Below are 26,524 nucleotides of genomic sequence, written 5' to 3' on the forward strand. Positions count from 1 at the left end.
AGTCCCTCCTGCAGCAAAGCACCCCCACAATATGATGCTGCCACCCCCGTGCTTCACCGGTTTGGATGGTGTTCTTTGATTTGCAAGCCTCCCCCTTTTTCCTCCAAAAATAATGATGTCATTATGGCCAAACAGTTCTATTTATGTTTCATCAGACCAGAGACATTTCTCCAAAAAGTACCATCTTTGTTCCCATGTGCAGTTGCAAACCGTAGTCTGGCTTTTTTTATGCCGTTTTTGAGCAGTGACTTCTTCCTTGCTGAGCGCCTTTCAGGTTATGTCGATATAGGACTCATTTACTGTGGATATAGATACTTTTGTACCTGTTCCTACAGCATCTTCACAAGGTCCTTTGCTGTTGTTCTGGGATTGATTTGCACTTTTCGCACCAAAGTACGTTCATCTCTAGGAGACAGAACACGTCTCCTTCCTGAGCGGTATGACAGCTGTGTGGTCCCATGGTGTTTATACTTGCGTACTATTGTCTGTACAGATGAACATGGTACCTTCAGGCGTTTGGAAATTGCTCCCAAGGATGAACCAGACTTGTGGAGGTCCACAATTTTTTTTCTGAGGTCTTGGCTGATTTCTTTTGATTTTTGCATGATGTCAATCAAAGAGGCACTGAGTTTGAAGGTAGGCCTTGAAATACATCCACAGGTACACCTCCAATTGACTCAAATGATGTCAAATTAGTCTGTCAGACGCTTCTAAAACCATGACATCATTTTCTGGAATTTCCCAAGCTGTTTAAAGGCACAGTCAACTTAGTGTATGTAAACTTCTGACCTACTGGAATTGTGATACAGTGAATTATAAGTGAAATAATCTGTCTGTAAACAATTGTTGGAAAAATTGCTTGTGTCATGCACAAAGCCGACTTGCCAAAACTAGTTTGTTATCAAGACATTTGTGGAGTGGTTGAAAAACGAGATATAATGACTCCAACCTAAGTGTATGTAAACTTATGACTTTAACTGTATTTGTGAGTGATGATTTATATATACTTTTTTTGCCAGAGGTCTCAACCTCCAAATATCGTCTGTGTCTGTGAATTTCAGATGTATCTTTTCACAACTCAGTCAGTCTTCCTCACCACATTCTGTATATTCCTGAGCTTTCTCCATGACACTAAAGAAGCCATGACATTTGCTAAATTCAAGCAGAGCACAATAACACCCCACAAGTTCATATTATGTGTAAAAATACTTTTCCACTCCGAGCTGTGTTGCGTGTGTGTTATGCCCTCTCACTGGAGATTTTGGTGTTGTTGCAGTCGTAAATTGTTCCACTGGGCAGACTTTCCTATGTCTGTTTTTTACACAAGACCTGTACTGAGCAAGTGCGATGTAGCCCATGATGAACAATACAGTACACACCTCAGCCAGGTAAAAAAAAAAATGCTACATGACAATAAATAAAATACCAAAAATTGGTAAAAAAAGTTGAACAATTGATGTATATTATTTTGAAAAGTTAAGGCATAGAAAAAGCAATGTTTTRAGTTATGGTTAATGTGTAGGAATGGTAAATAAAGTGTTATCTTGTAGTAGATAACACTTTAGTAGTAGATAATCCTTAACAGTTGAAATCATAAGGTGAACTGTGCCATTGTTCACCCCAGTGGATTTGTTATTGTTTTTGTTAAGTTGATGAAACAGAGGAGAGAAGCATCCAGCAGAGTGGCTGTTCTAATGCATGTGAAATTATATCAGAGGGAAAAAAACTCTGTTCGTTGTCTGTTCGTTGTTTGTTGTAAATTGCAAAAGGACGTGGCAGTTTCACCTAATACGGATTCCAGCTTTAAAGTAAATAAGACTCTTGCCTGCTTTTCACTAGCCTGGTCCCAGATGTGTTTGCKGTGTCTTGCCAACTCCTATGGCCATGACAATGACCATAGGAGTGGGCAAGACAGCACAAACAGATCTGGGACCAGGCTACCTTTCCATAACCTGGGTCATGATACTCATCCTAACTCATAAGCAATGCTCGCCATTCAAGGCAGATAATCTATTCAGTTTCACATTTCMTCATACCCACTCTCTTTGTTCTGTAAACATTTATAATCTCACTTAAAATGTCATTGAAGAATACAATACAACAATAACATGGGGGGTTGGGGCTCTCCTTGAGTCATACCCCCGGCCTGTGGCCCCACCCTTGAAGTAAAGTTATGTAGGCGGGGCTAGTCGCCTCACGAACACTGGTGTCTGCTCYTACAGTAAAGGGTCATGCCCCCTGTAGCCCCACCCCTCAGAGTAAAGGGTCAATGGTCATGTGGATCTGGTCTCTGTTCCGCCTGCTCCCATTGGAGGAGTGGAGGTAAGGCTCCTCCTTCTGACATAGGACGTGACGCGTCAGGATCTTTCGGAAGGTGTTCCTGAAGTCCTGGATGCGGTAGGCATAGATAACGGGGTTGACGGCTGAGTTGGCATGTGACAGCATGATGGCTATGTACATGACGGGGGCCGGCTTGCACAGGTCCTTGTAGAACAGGGTCAGGCAGTTGAGGATGTGCACGGGCAGCCAGCATAGGGCAAACAGCCCCACAATGATGGACAGAGACTTGGCGGCACGGATCTCGCGTTGCAGGAGCCCGTGATGGTGGCTGTCCCCATTGCTGCTCACTGAGCACTTGAGTTCAATCTGGTGCATCTGCTTGCGGGCCACGGTGAAGATCTTCACATAGATGCCTAGCATGATAAACAGAGGAGGCAGGACGCAGCCGAAGAAGTTGAAGTAGACCATGTAGTGCATGTCCACCACACTCTCAAACAGGCAGGTAAGCTTGCAGCTGCTCAGGAAGTCCCCTGCACTGCCCAGATCGTCCACCAGGGGGGGGGTGGTGGTACTGGCATTGTCCCCCAAAGACTTGCCATTCGTCAGGCTGCTGGAGACATTCTGACGGCAGGAAGTCACCTTCAGGTTCCAACCCAGGAATGGGATGAGGCCGATGACGAAAGACAGGATCCATAAGATGGCGATGATTCGTCTGGCCCTCGTACCCGTCACCAGCTCCTTGTACCTGGATAAGAGGATGAGGGAAGACCAAAAATACGCTGGTTAATATCCATGGGGGTTATAAATGGGTCTTATTTTCTTTTCCCTAAAAGTTGTGACTGAGTGCCCTTAACGGCCACAGTGGCCCCCTATCAAGCATTATGGTGCTTATACTGCACATCTATTCATGATTAACATATCGTAATAATGAGTTATTACAGAAAGACAATAGGGCAATAGAGAAGCRAATATGCTGTCCTTAAAGTTCTTCCAACGGAACATTAAATTAGGGCCTGTGATAGGAGTAATATATCATTTCCATCTTACTGTCTAAAGCAAGGTACCAAAACATAACGAGACATCATTCCAACAGACTTCTGGGTGGTTCCACCAATTAGGTGCCTTTTGAGTAGCGTAACTTGGTCAAAAAAATTATAATAATGTTTTCCCATCTCAAAAAGGGTTAACGATTTCATCGTAATTCAGTTATAAATCCCATTGTGACAGGGGGAATAGGGGAATACAAGCTTCACAAAACAATTGAAATTGTGAAAACGTTTCTAGCCCGTCTATCTGTGGGTAACATTGGCGTGTTATGCTCGACCCAAAAAGAAAAGGGCCAGAACCAGCTCACCTGCTTTAACACTAGGATTTGACTATTAGATGTTCAATGTTTCCTTTGAATAATCATTTTTAAAAAGCATAGTTTCACCATATTAAAACGAAAGTTCAGTTCACGTAACAGAGTTGATCTTAAAACAAGGGACAGTTTTTATGAATCACTAAATCATATGAAATAAATAATCATCTTCAGAAATGACTTTGTCAAACCACAAAATATCTAGGGCTTTATAATGATGGTGAAAACTTGGAGAAATGTTGGTGTTAAGTGGGTTAAAATCACAGTGGGTACACAGAGGAACATGTCAAAATGCAGAATTTTTGCTCTTCAGCAAGTCTTATTCATATTAAAAAATCTGATTTATTGAACTTTCCATATGGTCTACACTAAAGGGCACTACATTTAAAATAACAGGCCTTTAAAATTACATATTTGTGCACAATTTCTACTTCAAATCAAATGTATTTATATAGCCCTTCGTACATCAGCTGATATCTCAAAGTGCTGTACAGAGACCCAGCCTAAAACCCCAAACAGCAAGCAATGCAGGTGTAGAAACACGTGTTTACTTAAAATTTAAGACACTCATTTTGTGGAACGACCCTTCTATCGATCGAGGTCTGGGTATGAATGCCATTGGGCTCCATATGCTCTGTTCCAATATCCATAGCATAGGCTACCACTTATTAAGGAATGTGTTGTATAGGGAATGCATTCTAAGTGGCATGTTAGTATTAATATCTGAACATTACGTAATCCATGATCCAATCAATGTAAGAATTTGCCTAAGACCAAAAAAGCTGAATCAGCTGCAGCGAACAGGAGTATTGCACAAAGAATGAGAATTTGGCAATTTGTGATGTGTTGAGCAAGTAAGAAGTTAAGAATTTACTTATATGTTGGCTAACTGTTACACCACATTTCACTGAGCACATTGACTCAGAGACAGGCATGTGAAAGGAAAAACCGTCAGAGTACAACTCATCACCTCTCTAAGAACAACAGTCTATCTATTCAGTGTTGAACACACAGAAGTTATACAGTGCCTTCGGAAAGTATTCAGACCCACAACACAACAAAGGCTGGTCATGGCTCACATCAACACCATTATCCCAGAAACCCTAGACCCACTCTAGGGTTTCTGGGATAATTGCATACCACCCCAACAGATCCACTGATGATGCAACCTCTATTGCACTCCACACTGTCCTTTCCCATCTGGACAAAAGGAACACCTATGTGAGAATGCTATTCATTGACTACAGCTCAGCGCTCAACACCACAGTGCCCTCAAAGCTCATCACTAAGCKAAGGACCCTGGGACTAAACACCTCCCTCTGCAACTGGATCCTGGACTTCCTAACGGGCCACCCCCAGGAGGTAAGGTTAGGTAACAACACATCCGCCACGCTGATCCTCAACACAGGGGCCCCTCAGGGGTGTGTGTTCAGTCCCCTCCTGTACTCCCTGTTCACTCATGACTGCATGGCCAGGCACGACTCCAACATCATCATTAAGTTTGCTGACGACACAACAGTGGTAGGCCTGATCACAGACAACGATGAGACAGCCTATTGGGAGGAGGTCAGAGACCTGGCCATGTGGTGCCAGGATAACAACCTTTCCCTCAACATTATCAAGACAAAGGAGATGATTGTGGATTACAGGAACAAGTGGACTGAGCACGCCCCCATTCTCATCGACGGGGCTGTAGTGGAGCAGGTTGAGAGCTTCAAGTTCCTTGGTGTCAACATCACCAACAAACTATCATAGTCTTAAACACACCAAGACAGTCTTGAAGAGGGCACGACAGCCTATTCCGRGTTTCCCGGGTGCCGAAGATGTGGATATTTGGCAGCCCCCCGCACCTCTCTGATTCAGAGATTTCCTAACGGCGGAAGTTCAGCGTTACAGCAGGATTTCAATTTAAAAACAATGTTCCTGCGTTAGCGGAGAATGCATTCACCGTAAACCAGTGGCAAACCATGACTATAGGACCTAGGCCTTCAGAGGAACCAAAAATCTTCCATTACGTTGTATCAAACTCAGAAATAAAAAAAATGACTGAAAACATTGCATCACGTAATGAACCCGACATTGTATATTTTGTAGTCAGACCATTCTAGTTGTAGTGAAGGAGGAGCAATGCTTTTTGATGACATTATGAATGAATCAAACAGGCCTGTCCGTGCTTCAGGCTGCCGCACACACAGTGACAGTTCAGCATGGACACAACATGACACACAGCATAAAATAATGCAACCAGCAAAACAAAAAACACACGGTTTACATAACCTATGGTAGCCTAACACCACTATCACACCATCACCCATAGCAATAACAACAGTGTCACATCAACAGTGACAGGCTCAAGGTGCTGAATGGACAGCGACCGTAGGCTAATACCTGTGCACTCCATGGAGCTGAAGGAGAGACAGGTTTGGTCAAACACATAGACAAGGCTGATAAGACAGGCAACAGCAGTCACACACAGCATCAAATAAGGTTAAATATTAAGCATCCCATTCACTCCAGTAGGCCCCTTGAAATCAGAACAATACAAAAGCACAACCATTTCATTTCCAAAATGAAATTAACAAACCAGCTATTACTTCCCTTTGCAAATATATTTTATCACGTTCATCACACTAACCGGTGATCTGAGGTTTAAATGCAACAATGATTCACAGTCATTATTTTCAAAGAGATGTCTAACAGCAAGCAAGCTGCAACAAAACAGTACCACTCACCAGATGATGATCATTTGGAAAAGAAGTTTGAAAGAAGTTAATCTTGATCATCCTGTATAAAACACAAACTCACTTCCTTGACAACAAACAAGAATTTTGAGGAAATCTGTCAGAACAAGTTCACAAATAAAAAACATATTTATACCTCATGTAGGGATTTTAAAGACACGGAAATGAGTTTGAACTCCTGGAAAGATATCAGGGAGGTAATTGGGATAGATGTGGTAAAGAGGTCAATGGAATTCATACAGTGGGGGATAGAAGGATGCTGTATTGGCGCACATTCAACAAATCTGATCTAACAAAGCAGATATTTGTCAAGTCCGTCATGATTTATGTGTTGCAACAGGCCCACRATGTGGTTATTGCTGCATAACATGTAGAAGTTGTCCCTTTTCCGGTTTAGAAAAAGTGACTGCTAAATGCTAACTGCCATTCGTATAAGCTTTTAGAATAGCTAGCACACAGAAATCAGTTATGAACTGTAATGCAGTTGATTGGTAACGATGACATGAACATGTGTTGGGATTGACATCCATATAAACATTATACTCTGGTTTTTACCTCAAAATAGTGTGAAATACACATATAAATAATAGCCTAAATGTAGGGTAATTTTGTTTGGGGGAGATTCGGGGTGGAGATGCAGGTGTGAAAATGGTGCAATCTTTTTACTTCATGCTATCTTGGCTGAGCTTCTATTGTCAAGCACTGGGAAACAGATTCCAACATCTCARAAGAGGTGAGGTCTTTTCGTTTAGTCAGTTGCTTRTAATTACCTGGAAGGCTACAGAGATTAGCCTTGAATCACTATGAGTGACGCGGTGCAGACCAATTTATTGGATGCGTATGAGAGCTTCCCGATGCGCTAGAAGTATGATTGCTCTGACTTCTGCAGAGGCCTGCATCGCAGTAAATACTGTGCGGGCCACTGCAGACTTCAGATTGACCATGCAGAGCCAAGCGTGGGAAAACTACTGCTTGACCCAATGATTATTTCCCTTTGCCCTCACTAGTGAAATGTCTCGGCCCGTCACTTTTTTAAAACTGTCCCACCCATTGCAAGTCAAAATGTGATTTCTCCTTTGCCAAGATAATCTATCCACCTGGCAGGTGTGGCATTTCAAGAAGCTGATTAAACAGCATGATCATTTACAGGTGCACCAATAAAAGGCCACTCTAAAATGGGCATTTTTGTCACACAACACAATGCCACAGATGTCTCAAGTTGAGGGAGCGTGCAAATGGCATGCTGACTGCAGGAATATCCACCAGAGCTGTTGCCAGAGAATTGAATGTTAATTTCTCAACCATAAGCTGCCTACAACGTCATTTTGGCAGTACGTCCAACCGGTCGCACAACCACAGACACGTGTAACCACGCCAGCTTCTTCACCTGTGGGATCGTCTGAGCTGACCAAACTGAGAAATATTTCTGTCTGCAAAAAAAACTTTTGTGGCAAACAAGTCATTCTGATTGGCTGAGCCTAGCTCCCAAGTGAGTGGGCCTGACTCTCAAATGGGTGGGTCTATGCCTTCCCAGGCCCACCCATGGCTGCGCCCCTGCCCAGTCATGTGAAATCCATAGATTAGGGCCCAATTAATTCATTTCAATTGACTGACTTCCTCATATGAACTGTAATTGTTGCATGTTGCATTTATATTTTTGTTAAGTATAATTTAAAAAATAAATCCTTAGGCCTTCTCTGGTTCTACACTGCCAAAAACACTGCATATGTCGGCTTAATCAAAAATGACCTTAAAAGGTGCACTATACTGAAATCGCTCTGCCATTTCGTGGTTGCTAAAACTCACATTTCAAGGTGAATTTGGTCGGGTCACCCAAAAGGTTGCATAATTGCAATTTTCATTTTCTATTACGCAATGTGTAACGCTTCAGCGATACAGATTGAACAGAGCCCCAACACTGAGTTCTCAAGCCAAACCATGAAACCATATAGCAAATATACAGTAGATATAGGATAATCAAATCAAAGTTTATTGGTCATGTACACAGTTTAAGCATGAACATTTGTTGTCAGTGCTCATGTGACTTCACTTTGCTCTGATTATAGCATGTAATGTCATTATAGTTGAGTCACTAGCCACGATAATCATGTAAACGATATTTCCGCATGATATTTCCTCTAGGACGACAAATATCAACGACTATTAGAGTAATCTACATACACTCTGGTAAGGCATATTTCTATACAGACTAATAGTTAAGTGCAATGGAAAAAATTACTTTTTGGTTTTATTCAAAAAGATGAAGTGGTCGTTCTCTGCTGCAAATGTTTTTCCTTCCCTCCTCATGAAACAGCTGCAATTTGCCAGTAAAATGTCATACAAGTTAAGTTTCACAGGCAGCAGTAGCTCATTTGACAAGATAACCGTGGCTTTCAATCATTACCTACAGTATTAGTACTGTAGCCCCTCAGACGCCAAGGCCTCAAAACAGACGACTGGGACTTTAATAATGCAGCAGTAAATTATTCTACCTCTCTCCCTATTTCTCCATTTCCCCATCACTCTCTCCCTCAGTGAAGGATGCTGTGGCTGTGCCCCCAGTGCCATCAATAATCCACAGACAGCCATGACCATGTTTAGGGACCTGAAGTGATGGGCCCTAAGGCTATAGGGGGGACACACACATCACTCCTTCCTCTCTCTTCTTCTCTCATCATCCATACATTTCTCAGTCTCTCTCTCTCTCTCGTCTTAGTCCTCTAACCTGTAAGTCAAGCCCAGAAACGTTTGTGTTCCAGACAGTGACTAATATCTGGGGGTGGACAGCTCTCTCACTGTCTCTCTCACTCTCTGTCTCCCTCACATGCTCCCTCTTTCTCTCTCCCCCTCACACGCCCTCTATTTCTATCTCACTTTCCCTCAGGCCCTCTCTATATATTATCTCCCTATCTCTGTCTCGCTCTCTCTGATGGCCTGGTGACATTCCTCACTGTGAGGGCCAGTAAATGAGCTGCTGAGCAGATTAGTTCTGGCATGACGACAGCACGCTGGCATCTCTCTCACTCTCTCTCTCCCTTTTTTCTGTCCCTCTCTCCCCACACATCCCTTTTATAACCCCATGGTTCCTGGGCTTCCGCCTGGTGCACATTGCAGCCCACAAACCTCTGCCAGGCTAGTACACAGTCAATAATCACAAAGCACATCCGCTTAAACATGACAGAGATGTCCACAGTATAGTCTCAAACAGAGATGTCCACAGTATAGTCTCAAACAGAATATGTCCACAGTATAGTCTCAAACAGAGATGTCCACAGTATAGTCTCAAACAGAGATGTCCACAGTATAGTCTCAAACAGAGATTCCACAGTAGTCTCAAACAGAGATGTCCACAGTATAGCCTCAAGGGGAACAGGTGTTTCTCTTTGACCCAGTGGCAACCTCATGATTCTTCCCCCAAGCCATAAGACTCCTGAACATCTAGTCAAATGGCTAGCCAGACTATTTGCATTWGCCTACACTTTGATTATGCAAATCAAATATCACTTTGATTATGTAAATATCCTGCCCTCACATGGCATAGCACCAGCAGTTCTTATAGATCGGCTCAAGAGATTTGAGAGTGTGATATCTCTATGTGAGATGTGTGATATTATCTGTAGCCACAGGCCAAACTAGTACAGTCATACCAGGATTTAGAGGCTTGGATTCATGGCGATGAGGTGCCACACCTTGTGAACACAAGTGAGCACATTCTGCTGTCACTATAGATGAGAGTAGGCCTAACAGTACGACTCTCAGGTGGAATCTGGTCTGGTGAATGGAATTATCATCAACACTTTAACGCAACCCAGAGCCATACAGTCAATGTATTGCTTGGATGGAAACTATGAATAATGCTGGTGTGCATGAGGCTTGGCTTTATGGTTTTGTACAAACAACATGTATGAATTTCCTTCAATGTGTTGCAGAATTGTGATAGATAAAGGTGGTGAGGAGTGGTTTCTTCTTACTATTTACACTCTTTGTTGTTGTATTTACATCATATATCTATCTGTTATGTGTGATGACATTAATGTAGTAAGAAAGACCTGTTGCCTGAAACAACTGCAAAAGCCAAAATGACAAACTTTATTGAGACAGCCTGACAGTGTTTGGGGCTCAATAGTGGCAAGTCCACACACTTAGTTTAGCAATACCATCCTTCTGAAAAAAGCCTCTAAAAAAACAGTTTAGTCTCATTAGCAGAGGAAAGCAGCTTTTCAAGGACACAACACTGGTTCTTTCTGAGCAGAGAAAACCATGTAGGGCCTGTGAACATGAACTGAAGAGACTGTTGGTGAGAGACAGCTAGGTGAAGAAGGCCCTGGCAGGTTTGTTAACTCTTGGAACATGGATAGCCAGAGGTTATGCTATTGGATCTTTCCCTTCAAACGGTATGGTGTGGGTGGAAGAAAATACATAAATAGTTTGATGTCTCTTTCTGGGAAACATGAAAAGGAAACAAAGGCCCTAAAATGGGTGTGTATTAGTGTTGTCAGAGGGTGCAGAACAGAGCTCCATCTCTCATGGTTTGAAGCATTTGAGTCTGCCTTTTCACTTCCACCAGAGCCAGCTGTGAAAACACTCTGATCTGAGGGAACCACAGTCCCACAAGACTAAGGCCCAAACACACACACAGTCACACACATAAACTAAAGAAATGGCTAGAGTAGAGTAATTTGAGCTGACCATATACCTTTCTCATTACCACGTGTGTGATGTGGGTCTGGGGTAAAGCGGAAAACCATAAAAAAGGATGTTTAAATCCGTCTGGATTTCTAAAAAGAAATGTTGTTATGAGACTATATAATGCATTTGCTGGCATTGAGCAGCAACCTTTCTGTATATGATGATGAGATTAGAGGTTGACCGATTATGATTTTTCAACGCCGATACCGATTATTGGAGCACCAAAAAAAAAAAAAATCGGTTTTCTATTTATTTATTTGTAATAATGACAATTACAACAATACTGAATGAACACTTATTTTAACTTAATATAATACATCAATAAAATCAATTTAGCCTCAAATAAATAATGAAACATGTTCAATTTGGTTTAAATAATGCAAAAAMAAAGTGTTGGAGAAGAAAGTAAAAGTGCAATATGTGCCATGTAAGAAAGCTAACGTTTAAGTTCCTTGCTCAGAACATGATAACATATGAAAGCTGGTGGTTCCTTTTAACATGAGTCTTCAATATTCCCAGGTAAGAAGTTTTAGGTTGTAGTTATTATAGGACTATTTCTCTCTATACGATTTGTATTCCATATACCTTTGACTATTGGATGTTCTTATAGGCACTTTAGTATTGCCAGTGTAACAGTATAGCTTCCGTCCCTCTCCTCGCTCCTACCTGGGCTCGAACCAGGAACACAGCGACAACAGCCACCCTCGAAGCAGCGTTACCCATGCAGAGCAAGGGGAACAACTACTCCAAGTCTCAGAGCGAGTGACGTTTGAAATGCTATTAGCGCGCACCCCGCTAACTAGCTAGCCATTTCACATCGGTTACACCAGCTTAATTTCGGGAGTTGATAGGCTTGAAGTCATAAACAGCGCAATGCTTGAAGCATTGCGAAGAGCTGCTGGCAGACGCACGAAAGTGCTGTTTGAATGAATGCTTACGAGCCTGCTGGTGCCTACCATCGCTCAGTCAGACTGCTCTATCAAATCAAATCATAGACTTAATTATAACATAACACAGAAATACGAGCATTTGGTCATTAAAATGGTCGAATCCGGAAACTATCATTTCAAAAACAAAACGTTTATTCTTTCAGTGAAATACGGAACCGTTCCGTATTTTATCTAACGGATGGCATCCCTAAGTCTAAATATTGCTATTACATTGAACAACCTTCAATGAAGAGAAGTGACAATTTCCCTAGTTAGAAGAAATATGTTAGCATATATTAACTAAATATGCAGGTTTAAAAATATATACTTGTGTATTGATTTTAAAGAAAGGCATTGATGTTTATGGTTAGGTACATTGGTGCAACGACAGTGCTTTTTTCKCAAATTCGCTTGTTAAATCATCACCCGTTTGTCGAAGTAGGCTGTGATTTAATGAGAAATTAACTGGCACCGCATCGATTATATGTAACGCAGGACACGCTAGATAAACTAGTAATATCATCAACCATGTGTAGTTAACTAGTGATTATGTTAAGATTGATTGTTTTTTTATAAGATAAGTTTAATGCTAGCTAGCAACTTACCTTGACTACTTGCTGCCCTCACGTAACAGGCTGGCTCCTCGTGGAGTGCAATGTAAGGCAGGTGGTTAGAGCGTTGGACTAGTAACCGGAAGGTTGCAAAAATGAATCCCCGAGCTGACAAGGTAAAAAACTGTCGTTCTGCCCCTGAACAAGGCAGTTAACCCACCGTTCCTAGGCCGTCATTGAAAATAAGAATGTGTTCTTAACTGACTTGCCTAGTTAAATAAAGGTGTAAAAAAATAAAATATCGTCAAATCGGTGTCCAAAAATACCGATTACCGATTGTTATGAAAACTTGAAATCGGCCCTAATTAAAATCGGCCATTCCGATTAATCGGTCGACCTCTAGATGAGATGTCATTTTATTAACACCCCCTGAGGAATAGTCTGTCTGACTCTTCACCCATGAAGGGAATTACATACTGGGAAGGGTAAAGAAAATTTGACTGATTGAGGACATTCTTGGGAAATATCCGTAAATGGAAAAGCAGCAGTTTGCCTTAAAGGGCAGGTTGCACGATATATTTCCACAAATCTAACAACATAGATTGATGATATTTCATCGAAACGGTCTTTATGCAAAAGTTTATAAAATAAACACATTTTACACTTCTATTTTCACAATTTAAATTACATTTATCAAAATGAATTTACCAACAATAAATTGTGGCTTTGTCATCAAGAAAGGAACAGCCTGGTGGTGGCTGCAGTGCACTGTTAACCGGCATACATGTTTGATCGAAATGCAAGAAGACGGGTAGAAAGTCGGACCGATTCGGGCAGACTGGGTCAGGAAATCACCAAGCGCTTCAGTCATATGCGGGTCCTACTTTGTACCAAATGATTACGATGACTACCAACAGTGGAGTCACCATGAATCTGAGGCTAAAAACAGGTTCTGTGCACTGACCACCAATGTTACAGTTCGTCGGTGGGTGGATTTGGTGATGGAGTTGAATTGGGTAAATTGGTACTAAAGTGCCCAAAGAGTTTTGTCATGTTATATTGCTAGTAGATGGTAAAAAACAAAAGATAGTCAGCTATATAAGTGTACCGGGCTATACAAAAYGAACTGGCCCACTTGCACCACACAGATCTAGCATGGTGTTTGGGGATGGAATAATCTAGCTAGCTAGCAAGTAAGCTACAACAACTCCATCAACAGAATACTGCACGTTTTGCAGAAATTAATGGTCAAATAATGATTCATGTCATTGTTTATTTCAAGGTATGTCTTTATTTTTGCTGAACTGCCTGATCTTTATTGGCCGATATAACTTGCAGGATATCATGGTTGCTAATGTTTGTGTTTGCCATTATACCTTGATTTAGGTTGGCTTCAGAGTGCCAAAAACAATAGGAGGACTAGGTATATGATGTGGGTCTTATGTGGACAGTGGCTTCACTCCTGCTCTGTAGTGCTCCTCTTTACGTCACTTTTCCCAACGCTTTTCCAGCATGACTTCGGTCAAATTTGGATAGAATAGAAATAGAAATGTAAAGTGATATGTCGTACTGGGACTTGTAGTTGGAAGGATGAAACAAATKATAATGTTTATCAGCAACCTAAACGTAATAAAATACTGAAAGGTAAACTTTTTCCTGGTAAATGTAATAAGTTATTACATTAATCGGTGGTTATTACATTAACTGGTGAGTAACATATTTTCATATATAATATAATAACGTCAATCAATCATGTAATAACATACCAAAATAAAATGTAGTACTTCAGTCAATTTGATGCACATACCACCACCCACTGCCAATTACAACACAAACAAACTCATGCACATCATACAGGAATACTCATACATAGAGACTCTACAAGCCCACAAAATGTAAACACACACACACACACGCACACACACACACACACATGCACGCACACACACGTAATCTCCAATAGTCCCCTGCAAACAATAATGAGGACTCCCCACATTGTGTCATGTTCCCCTGGAGGTTTTGTCTAGTTCCCGGTTGGTTGGGGATGTCACCCCCCCTCAGAAAAAAGTATTGTACTTAGGGCACACAGACCCTAGTTTCATTACACCTCGCCCCTTGTTACTGTTGCCAAGCCCGTCAAGGCCGCCAAGAACGTCCTGGGGAACTTCAGGGAACCATGACACAATGTCGCAAGAACGTCCTGAAAATGTCCTCAGTGAGGTCCCGGGACCAACTAGGAACTAGACAAAACCCCCAGGGGATCATGACACAACGTCCCAAGAGTGTCCTAAAAACATCCCTGGGGACAAAGGTTCATGAGGTGGTCACCTGGAATGCATTTCAATTAACAGGTGTGCCTTGTTAAAAGTTAATTTGTTAATGCGTTTCAGCCAATCAGTTGTGTTGTGACAAGGTAGGGGTGGTATACAGAAGATAGCCCTATTTGGTAAAAGACCAAGTCCATATTATGGCAAGAACAGCTCAAATAAGCAAAGAGACACTCCATGGCTCTCATGAGGATCGCCACAGGAAAGGAAGACCCAGAGTTACCTCTGCTGCAGAGGATAAGTTCATTATAGTTACCAGCCTCAGAAATTGCAGCCCAAATAAATGCTTCACAGATTCAAGTAACAGACACATCAACTGTGACTGTGTGAATCAGGTCTTCATGGTAGAATTGCTGCAAATAAACCACTCCTACAGGACACCAAATATAAGAAGAGACTTGCTTGGGCCAAGAAACACGAGCAATGGACATTAGACCGGTGGAAATGTGTCCTTTGGTCTGGAGTCCAAATTGGAGATTTTTGGTTCCAACCGCCGTGTCTTTGTGAGTAGTGTGGGTGAACGGGTGAAACGATGATCTCCGCATGTGTATTTCCAACAGTGAAGCATGGAGGAGGAGTGTGATGGTGCTTTGCTGGTGACACTGTCTGTGGTTTATTTCGAATTCAAGGCACGCTCAACCAGCATGGCTACCACAGCATTCTCGCGCGATAAGCCATCCCATCTGGTTTGTGCTTAATGGGACTATAATTTGTTTTTCAACAGGACAATGACCCAACACACCTCCAGGCTGTGTAAGGGCTATTTTACCAAGAAGGAGAGTGATGGAGTGCCGCATCAGATGACCTGGCCTCCACAATCCCCCAACATCAACCAAATTGAGATGGTTTGGGATGAGTCGGACCGCAGAATGAAGGAAAAGCAGCCAACAAGTGCTCAGCATATGTGGGAACTCCTTCAAGACAGTTGGAAAAGCATTCCAGGTGAAGCTGGTTGGGAGAATGCCAAGAGTGTGCAAAGATGTCATCAAGGCAAAGGGTGGCTACTTTGAAGAATCTCAAATATAAAATATATTTTGATTTGTTTAACACTTTTTTGGCTACCTCATGATTCCATAAATGTTATTTCATAGTTTTGATGTCTTCAGTATTATTCTACAATGTAGAAAATAGTAAAAATAAAGAAGAACCCTTGAATGAATAGGTGTCCTAAAACTTTTGACCGGTAGTGTACCTATTCAGGTCACAGCACCAATGGGACAGACTGGTGTCTTACCTAGGTCTCCTGCAGGCCACAATACTTTTACCCTGCTAAGTTTAAACGTAGGCATTAGAGCAGGGAACTTACACAAATCTTTAGGTCTCAGACAAGTTTAATTACACCTACGTCACATTTCAGGTGCTATCCCCTACTGCCTTGGTGGCATGTGTAAGGCACTTTGTCCCCTGCTACAAGAGAAAGGCTGACCCTGTTCTGTCTTTGGTGGGTACGGTAACAACTAAAATACATGTTTCCATTATACAATAGACTTTTATTTTTAAATAAAATGTTTCCTGAATGTGTGTATGTTATTTTGTTCCTGTGAGTGTCTGTGCATGTGTTTGTAATGGTATGTACGTGCACGTATATACCAGTACACCAAAGGGGTATACATATGCATTGATAAAATCTTTATGAAATCATTCATAACCCCTTCATGAATGTTGCAGTATCATTCACCCTAACTTTCATAACACATTAAACGTCAATCATATGTAATTTTCAAAACAAAAGTCCTGTTTTCATTACAGTATTATAAGTTATTTTATATTAGAAATACCTGGTTAAATTGAGCTTGATGGTTGCTGGTGTTACTGACTGGTTTAGTTCTGCGCAGCMCAAGACTTTGATAGCCTCTGTTGAGCTGAAGCCAAGGTGGGAGCTTGTGGAGCTAATGCAAGTCTTCAGGTTTCAGGCTAGTTTTTATTTTTCCTTTATTTAACTAGGCAAGTCAGTTAACCTCTCTTGGGTACGTGAGACGTTAGCGTCCCACCTCTTCAACAGCCAGTGAAACTGCTGGGCGCCAAATTCAAATACAGAAATACTCATTATAAAAATTCAGAAAACAAAACATATTTTACATAGGTTTAAAGATTAACTTCTTGTGAATCCAACCACGGTGACAGATTTTAAAAATGCTTTACGGCGAAAGCATACCTTACGATTATTTGAGAACATAGCCCAGCAGACAAATCATTACAAACAGTAACCAGCCAAGTAGAAGAGTTACACAAGTCAGAAATAGAGATAAAATGAATCCCTTACCTTTGATGATCTTCATATGGTTGCACTCAGCAGACATTAATTTACTCAATATAGTTCCTTTTGTTCGATAAAGTCTCTTTATATCCAAAAACCTCCGTTTTGTTCACGCGTTTTCTTCAGTAATCCACAGGCTCAAACGCAGTCAAAAAATCCAAATTGTATCCGTAAAGTTCATAGAAACATGTCAAACGATGTTAATATTCAATCCTCAGGTTGTTTTTGGCCTAAAAAAATCGATAATATTTCAACCGGACAATAACGTCGTCAATATAAAAGGTAAACAAGAAAGGCACTCTCTCGGTGGCGCGCATGAAAAAGCTCTGTGACACTTTAGGGTCCACTCATTCAGACTGCTCTTACTTCCTCATTTTTCAGAATACAAGCCTGAAACAATTTCTAAAGACTGTTGACATCTAGTGGAAGGCATAGGAACTGCAATTTGAGTCCTAAGTCAATGGATACTGTAATGGCATTGAATAGAAAACTACAAATCCAAAAACAACTTCCCGAATGGATTTTTCTCAGGTTTTCGCCTGCCAAATCAGTTCTGTTATACTCACAGACACTATTTTAACAGTGTTTTCCAAATCTACCAGTTATATGCATATCATATCTTCTGGGCCCGAGAAACAGGCAGTTTAATTTGGGCATGCTTTTCATCCAAAATTTTGAATGTTGCCCCCTACCCTAGAGAAGTTTTAAGAACAAGTTCTTATTTTCAATGACGGCCTAGGAACAGTGGGTTAACTGCCTTGTTCAGGTCAGGGGCAGAAGGGCAGATATTTACCTTGTCAGCTCAGGAATTCGATCTTGCAACCTTTCGGTTACTAGTCCAACGCTCTAACCACTAGGCTACCTGCCGCCCCACGTTGAGTTCACTCAACATGTTAAAATGACACCAATTGCCCTGGTGCCTTCCAGATCTGCCTTCCAGATCTGCCATCCAGATCTGCCATCCAGATTTGAAATCGTTCAAATACTTTGAGCGTTTACTTGATCTTGCCAGAGTGATGGGTTTTGCACTTTGGGACTATTCCACGTCCATCAAAATAAGGGAAATAATACATGAAGACATTGATTTTGGTATGTTAGTACATGATCGGTTGAAGTTATGCTATTCATCAAAACAGTTGCTACTGACCTAATAACGTAATACCCACCGGATAACGTAAAAATAAGCTTGGTTAATAACAATCAAGTAAAGTGTTACCCAAATATGTGTGTGTGTGTGTGTGTGTGTGTGCGCTTGTGTGTACATTTCAATGTGTGCTTGTGAGTGTCTCTATGTAACGTATGAGTATTCTTGTATGATGTGCATGAGTTTGTCTGTGATGTGATTGGCAGTGGGGGTGGTATGTGCATCAAATTGAGGGAAGTAGTACATAAAAACATAGAGTTTTGAATGTTATTGAAGTTATTACATTATTCATAAAAAAGTTGTTACTCACCGGTTAATGTAATAATTTTTACATTTAGGGGGAAAAGTTATTACGTTTACCGTTAAACATTTTATTACGCTTACCGGCAAGTTATTACATTTAATGGATTTATTTAAAAAATCTAAAGTTATTACAAATAGAAAAGTTATTACATTTACAGGTGTTATTACATTTACCGTTGTTAGAGTGTTTCTTACATAATTTGATAACAAGTGGAGTTCTTAAAGTCTATGAATCTATGCGGTTTGATTCTGCAAAACTGGCCTCCTCTGTGTCCTCACTGTTACTTTAGGTGGCCACATGCAGGTGATCACGTCTAGTTAGGGCCTTTAGTTTTCCTCCTGGCTGCAGGACCAATTAGGCCTGTGAGCAGGAGAAACTCCTGACCTTAGTCATACTTTATGCTGATAGCTGGGTATTTACTTTGAAATTGCAGTTTGATGTCCCAGTTCTTGTCTTGTGAGACAGAAGATGCAAAGATTTTTTTCTCTATCTGAACCGATTTGTCTCCTCTGTCATTGGGCTGCCAGACTGTGTGCCACCACCAGTGTGCCCCTCTGCCGCCTCCAGCTCTATATCAATAAGATGACACTCTGAGGCCAGCCGGCTAGATATCGATCCAGTGGGCCCAGCCATTGTCTCAGACTCTGAGAGGGAGGGAGAGGTCTGATGATCTACTATAGCGCCCTTTAAAGTGTACCAGGGGCGGTGCCTCAAGGTGTACATCAATATGTCATTACAACCTTGTAAGAATTATCTACAGCTGCTTTTCCAATGTCTCTTCAGGTACCCATGGCCTATCAAAAAAAAAGCCAGAGCCCAGTGCCCCCCACACTATAACATAGGTTTTTATAGGCCTACTGAAAGTATAGGGTTATCTACACAATGAAGATTAACAGTCACGAAAGAAACCCCCAGGAATGCGTTGGTCTGTGTGGTGTGTTGAAGCCTGTACACCTAAATTACTTGTCTTGATCTACTTCGACTGCAGCTTTTTTAAGTTGCTTTGTCTTTGGAAATATTAGGGCAGCACAAGGAGGCGCACTCTGGATGAGCCACGGTCATATGATTATCGGACCGCAGGCTTAATACCTGGTCTCAACTAAGGCCTATTTTACATTGCCTTATTTTTATAACATTTATTCAGTGCCCCAGACTTTTATAGGTCCCAAGGCTGTAGGCCTGAAGTAAAATGTTAACCGCCAATGTCCTTCTCTCACATTTTTTTCAAGACTACTGAATTAGGCCTAAAACCATATCAGTACAGACAAACATATTTTCTATTTTGAACAGAGACATCACTTCTATACCACTGATTACAAGTAAAAGTTTACCTTGATTTATGGATTATTATAAATCAAAGGCATGGCATCTCCTAAATTGGTTCAAATTGACAGTTTATATTGCAGTAGCTAGGTTTCCATCCAATTGGCAACAGATTTATGTGAATATTCCAAAATCTGCATAAAAACAATATGCACATTTTCCCACTAGATATGTCTTTCCCTCAAATGTACTGGTTGCATAAAGATAATGACGTAGTGCACATAAACTTTTACAAGTTAAATGGGTTTCCATTACTGATGGTTTTGTCACAAAAAATGTGACGTTAAATAGCGAATGTGTCCACTCTGGTCGTGGCACGTGCGCTCTAGCCAACAGTTAGCAGATACAGTGCGGGTAGGATAACCTACATGATGAGATTATTATGCACAAAAAAATAGATTATTTGTATTTGTCAAACTGCAGCCAAGTATCGACCACCATTTCACCAGAATAAGACCCTCAATATTTATTGGAAAGGAGCATCAAGATCACCTGCACTTTCACCACCCTGTGAAGTTCATCATAATATATTTAATCTGTATTTTAATAATCTGCATAGTTTCCAGAGTTGTAGTGGGAGGACCACAGAATCTATCTATCGCGTGACTCCAAGTTTACTTCGATTTGATGGCTATTATATCAATATTTGCATTTCCATCGCCATTTCTGGCATAATACATTTTACAGACACAGAAAGATCCCACCTTGTCTAGGTTATTTTGTTTTGTCGGCATTTGGAAAGTTTACTGACAAATTTGCTGTTTCCATCAGGCCTGTCGTGACATTTCTTATCCAACATGTATTTTACTTGCATAAAAAGGTTGGATGGAAACCTTGTTACTGAGGGACAAATAAATCAACTGAAAGGTGGGTCCCCATGTGTCAGACAAAATCCCCACCAGCACAGGCTCCCCACATGGATGTGTTTTGTGCCCAGTCCTGTACACTTTCTGTACTTTCCCATCCTGACAGACACCTCATCAAGTTTGCTGATGACACTGCCCTGATCAGCCTGTTGCATTATGATGATGAACACCGTGGCCCAATCCTAAATGACTTTGTAGAGTGGTGTGATGAATCACACTTGGTCCTCAAAACCAACAAGACCAAAGACATGTGTATAGATTTCAGGAAGTGGACAACACCCACCCCTGCAACATCTATCAGAGGTCAGGACATAGAGTTTGTAGTTGAATACAAATATCTGGGTGTCCTCTTGGACAATAAGATTCAGTGGAGTAAATGTGCAGGCCTGATCTACAAAAAGTGTCACACCCTGATCTGCTTGTGCTTGTCTCCAGCCCCTCCAGGTGTCACCCATCTTCCCCATTATCCCCTAGGTATTTAAACCTGTGTTTTCTGTCTGTCTGTGCCAGTTCGTCTTGTATGTTCCAAGTCAACCAGTGTGTTTTTCCCTGCCTTTCCTATTCTATTTTGCTAGTCCTCCCGGTTCTGACCCTTGCCTGTTTTCTGGACTCTGTACCCGCCTGCCTGACTATTCTGCCTGCCCTGACCTTGAGCCTGCCTGCCACACTGTACCTCCTGGACTCTGAACTGGTTTTGACCTTTTGCCTGTCCACGACCATTCTCTTGCCTACCCCTTTTGGATTATTAATAAATATCAAAGACTCAAACCATCTGCCTCCCGTGTCTGCATCTGGGTCTCGCCTTGTGCCGTTATAAAAAGGGTCAGCAGAGACACGGGTCTCTTTTCATGTTGACTGTACTATACAGACTCTGTTTAACAAATATTTCATTGAGATTTTTTAACTTTTTGCATTGTTTGTTGGTTTGGTCATGCCACTGTCAGTCAGAAGAACATGCTGAGAAGGATTATCACCACAGCAAGCAAGGTACTTGGAGTCAGACAGACAGGCCTGGATGAGATCTTTAAGGTTAGGGCCCTCAACAAGGCTCACAAAATCCATTAAGACCCAAGCCACACCCTCTACCTGGACTTCTAACTACTCTCATCTGGGTGCAGGTATAAGGCACCCGCCTGCAGGAAAAACAGTACAAGACAATACTTTGTGCCAGGTGTGATATTCCTAAAATATAAAATATTTGTTCCATATGTGTTATTTCATAGTTTTGATGTCTTCACTATTATTCTACAATGTAGAAAACCCTTGAATGAGTAGGTGTGTCCAAACTTCTGACTGGTACTGTATGTCTAAGAGAGCTGAGAGCAAGTTCAAACAAAGGGCTCTATTCAATCCGTATTGTGGAAGTTCAGCATTACAGGGTGATTAAAATGTATAGGCAATGTTCCCACAATAGCAGATACGGTAAACGCTGCATATGTCGGCTCAATCTGAAATTACCTTTAAATTTCTAGCGCTTCAGCAATACAGATTGAATAGAGCCCAAAGTGTAGCAATAGTTATAGACACAGATGTGGTGGCATAGAGGGATGATAGGAATGCAGTTAAAATCCCAGGTAACAACATGGTAAAGAATGATTACTGTACATATATGAACATGCACAATGTAATCATGTATGTCAAAGATGCTAATGTGATCACTGTTTGTAAGACGGGTTGTTTGTGTGCATGTCCCTAACCTTGCCAACAGACAAAGACCACTGAATGGATTGGTGGTTCACCAATCACAGCCATAATGGGCTCAGCAACAGTAACAAATGGTGATGTGTAATGAAATCAGAGTGGGCATACCCAGGTAGGTCAGTAGGAAGATTTATTTCTTAACTTCTTATGGCTGGGGGCAGTATTTAGTAGCTTGGATGAATAAGGTGCCCAGAGTAAACTGCCTGCTACTCAGGCCCAGAAGCTAAGATATGCATAGTATTAGTAGATTTGGATAGAAAACACTCTGAAGTTTCTAAAACTGTTTGAATGATGTCTGTGAGTATAACAGAACTCATATGGGAGGCAAAAACCTGAGAAAATATCCAACCAGGAAGTGGGAAATCTGAGGTTTGTCTATCCAATATACAGTGTCTATGGGGTCATATTGCACTTCCTAAGGCTTCCACTAGATGTCACCAGTCTTTAGAACTTTGTTTGATGCTTCTACTGTGAAGGATGAGGGAATGAGAGCTGATTGAGTCAGGGGTCCGGCAGAGTGCCACGAGCTCACTCAGGCGCGCCCCCGTGAGAGGTAGCTGCGTTCCTTTTCTAAAGACAAAGGAATTCTCCGGTTGAAACATTATTGAAGATTTATGTTAAAAACATCCTAAAGATTGATTCTATACATCGTTTGACATGTTTCTACGAACCTTAATGGAAGTTTTTGACTTTTCGTCTGGCCTGCGCATCATGAATTTGGATTTGTGACCTAAACGTGCGAACAAAAAGGAGATATTTGGATATAAATTATGGACTTTATCGAACAAAACAAACATTTATTGGGGAACTGGGATTCCTGGGAGTGCATTCTGATGAAGATCATCAAAAGTAAGTGAATATTTAGAATGCTATTTCTGACTTCTGTTGACTCCACAGCATGGCGGGTACCTGTATGGCTTGTTTTTGTGTCTGAGCACCGTACTCAGATTATTGCATGGTGTGCTTTTTCCGTAAAGTTTAAAAAAAATCTGACACAGCGGTTGCATTAAGGAGAAGTTTATCTAAAGTTCCATGTAAAACACTTGTATCTTTTATCCATGTTTATTATGAGTATTTCTGTAAATTGATGTGGCTCTCTGCAAAATCACCGGATGTTTGGAGGCAAAACATTACTGAACATAACGCGCCAATGTAAACTAAGATTTTTGGATATAAATATGAACTTTATCGAACAAAACATACATGTATTGTGTAACATGAAGTCCTATGAGTGTCATCTGATGAAGATCAAAGGTTAGTGATTAATTGTATCTCTATTTCTGCTTTTTGTGACTACTCTCTTTGGCTGGAAAAATGGCTGTGTTTTTCTGTGACTATGTACTGACCTGACATAATCAGATGGTGTGCTTTCGTCGTAAAGCCTTTTGATATCGGACACTGTGGTGGGATTAACAACATGTTTATCTTTAAAATGGTGTAAAATACTTGTATGTTTGAGGAATTTTAATTATGAGATTTCTGTTGTTTGAATTTGGCGCCCTGCACTTTCACTGGCTGTTGTCAAGTCGATCCCGTTAACGGGATCTCAGCCGTAAGAATTAAAGAACGTTCTTTTGGGTCCATATGGCAACGTCCTGACAACTGGTACACTGAATGTCCTGGCAACATCCTAAAAACGTTCTGACGTGGTTTACAATGACGTCCTGAGAACATTCCCCTGTGACCATCACGAGCCGTCCCGATGACAGGCATAAATTATGTCCTGGGAACGCCCCAAAAACCTTTTTAAGGGATGTCCCTGGAACAAGCCTGGGAACTAGCCAAAAATCTCAAGTGGACCATGACATAACATCTTGAAAACGTCCTCAGGGACGTACACAGAACAAACGGAGAACTAGACAAAACCTCCAGGGGGCCAAGACACAACATCCAAGAACGCCCTAAAAACATCCTTTTGATGTCCCCTGGACAAACCGTGAACTAGACAAAACCTCCAAGAGACCATGACACAACGTCCCAAGAATGTCCTAAAAATGCCCCTGGGCCGAACCGGGAACTAGACAAAACCTCTAGGGGACAATGACACAGTGGCCTGACCACTTTAGACAACCATTTTGTGACATTCCCGGGGTTGTCCTAACGACTCATTAAATGTTGTTTGCAGGCTAACTGTTATGAATTAGTATTGTGAATGTGTTGTCTACTGTATTGTTCTTGTCCTTTATCTTAACGCCATTTTACACATGTACATGATACAATAAGGTCAGTAAAGTAGCCCTAATTGAAGTCAGTCTTGAAAAACATTATTTGTATCGGGTTAATTATTTGTATCGTTCCTTAATTACTCCTAAGTACATGCTATTGATTCACTTAAATCACAAAACACAGACGCTCAATGTTTGTCTAGCTATCAAAATGCATGATAGGGTACTCACCTGAGGGGTATTTTGACGGCCAAATATCTATCAATTGCAACTGCAAGGAGGCTAAAAATTGAGCTTTGAGTCAGTACCAAAACAAAACAGGCCAGGAAAAGACATCCATAGAAGTCCAAAAATATACCGATGCTTATGGTTATGGCAAAGGGGATGGCAAGGCAACCCACCAAAATATCTGCCACAGCCAAAGACACCAAAAAGTAGTTCGTAGTGGTTTTCAGAGTGGTGTTGATGGCGACAGCCCAGCAAACCAATACATTGCCAGAGATGGATAAAATAGCTATAAATATCTCAAATACAATGTAGTACTGAATCATCTCAGCAAATATTTCAGAACATTAGGTCTGTCAGAAATAAAAGTGTCATAAGGCAGACTGTTCTAGTGGGTCCAAAAGAGATAGTATTTTTGCTGTATTCCAAGAATATTCCAAAAGTATGGTTTGCGAAAACAGCCATCTGTGAAAAGAAAAAAGACCATATAGGATACTTTACTGTTCTCCAAAGAAAACCCTGTAACTACAATTGTTTGAAATGTGAATTATTTGCAGCTTCGTATCGGTTATCATGCGTCTAACAAAAACGATATGGTAACCTATTACAACTAGTCTAACCAAGCCACATGTTAGCCACTAGACATTAAAAACATGAAAACTAATATCTGCAAACAATTTCTGAATTTCTTTTTGGGTTGCTTACCCCTCTTGAAACTTTGCATTATTTGCCAGTCCTTTGAAAATATACTACACTCCTCCAAGTATCTGTTGCGCGGCGGTATTGGAGAATCACTTTGGAGACTCACTAGTTCCGTTCACCACATGGCATTTGAAGTAACGAGAAAAAAAATATTACAGAGTAGGCTAGCCACGCCTCAAATTCAGTGATGTCTACAGACGACGTGCAATTCTGCAAACCACAGTTCCCCTTTAATGAAGCTGAGACAAGAGTCATCATGTGTAAAAGCGTAATTAGGCACCCGTTACGCGCCCATTAAATTTGGTGTAAACAATGAACCAACGTGCTTTCAGGTTGATGTAGTAGTTTTTTACTGTGCAGGCAAAATCCCACCCAAGGCATCTACATATGTCTTTAATTTCAAGGCTATCCCTTCACGAATGTCTAAAATATGTGGTGGATTGATTCATCCACTTAAATTTCCACCCACTTGTAACTGTCCTCCCTGAGTCAGAATGATCAAAGGATTATATATATATATATTGTCAGTCTAGGATCCTCTACTTCTTTTTAAGTGAGGTTTGCATGCAGGATAGAGAATACACTAACCTGTTTGAATGGCATGTACCAGCCTGTCTGCACTATGGAGTAACTTTAGAAATGCATTAGGATATAAGAATGGCCCTGATGGCAAAACAAAAATACCTCTCCATTTTCCACTCTGTTTTCCCATACATAAATACTTTTACAACCCTGGCATAGAGGGTTTAATAGGCTTTTTGGAAACCCAATTAAAAGTGGTACCAGTCAGGGCGATAGATACTGACAACACTAACTACAACCCTGCTGCAACACAAATCAAATAATATTAGGTGCAATGTTGAAATCTGTAACATAACCTCTCATGTGGTGTTATTTACTGGTACTCTAATTTATGTAGGCTACTTTTATTCCGGATTATATCAAAAGCCTTCTTCCAAT

General features: G+C 41.1%; 1 protein-coding gene across 1 annotated transcript; it reads right to left on the reverse strand.

Annotated features, from left to right (window-relative positions):
* Window positions 1-338: 338 nt before the first annotated feature.
* On the reverse strand, window positions 339-25,743 carry adora2b (adenosine A2b receptor). The gene is made up of 3 exons (XM_023967380.2): window positions 25,568-25,743; window positions 24,869-25,327; window positions 339-3,025 (listed from the first exon to the last, which is right to left on the reverse strand). Exons 2-3 carry the CDS (start codon window positions 25,186-25,188, stop codon window positions 2,254-2,256), a joined length of 1,092 nt encoding a protein of 363 aa, XP_023823148.1. The 5' UTR covers window positions 25,189-25,327; window positions 25,568-25,743; the 3' UTR covers window positions 339-2,253.
* Between the last annotated feature and the right edge of the window lie 781 nt (window positions 25,744-26,524).

The sequence above is a fragment of the Salvelinus sp. IW2-2015 genome, linkage group LG23, assembly GCF_002910315.2.
Source record: "Salvelinus sp. IW2-2015 linkage group LG23, ASM291031v2, whole genome shotgun sequence".
NCBI lineage: Eukaryota > Metazoa > Chordata > Actinopteri > Salmoniformes > Salmonidae > Salvelinus > Salvelinus sp. IW2-2015.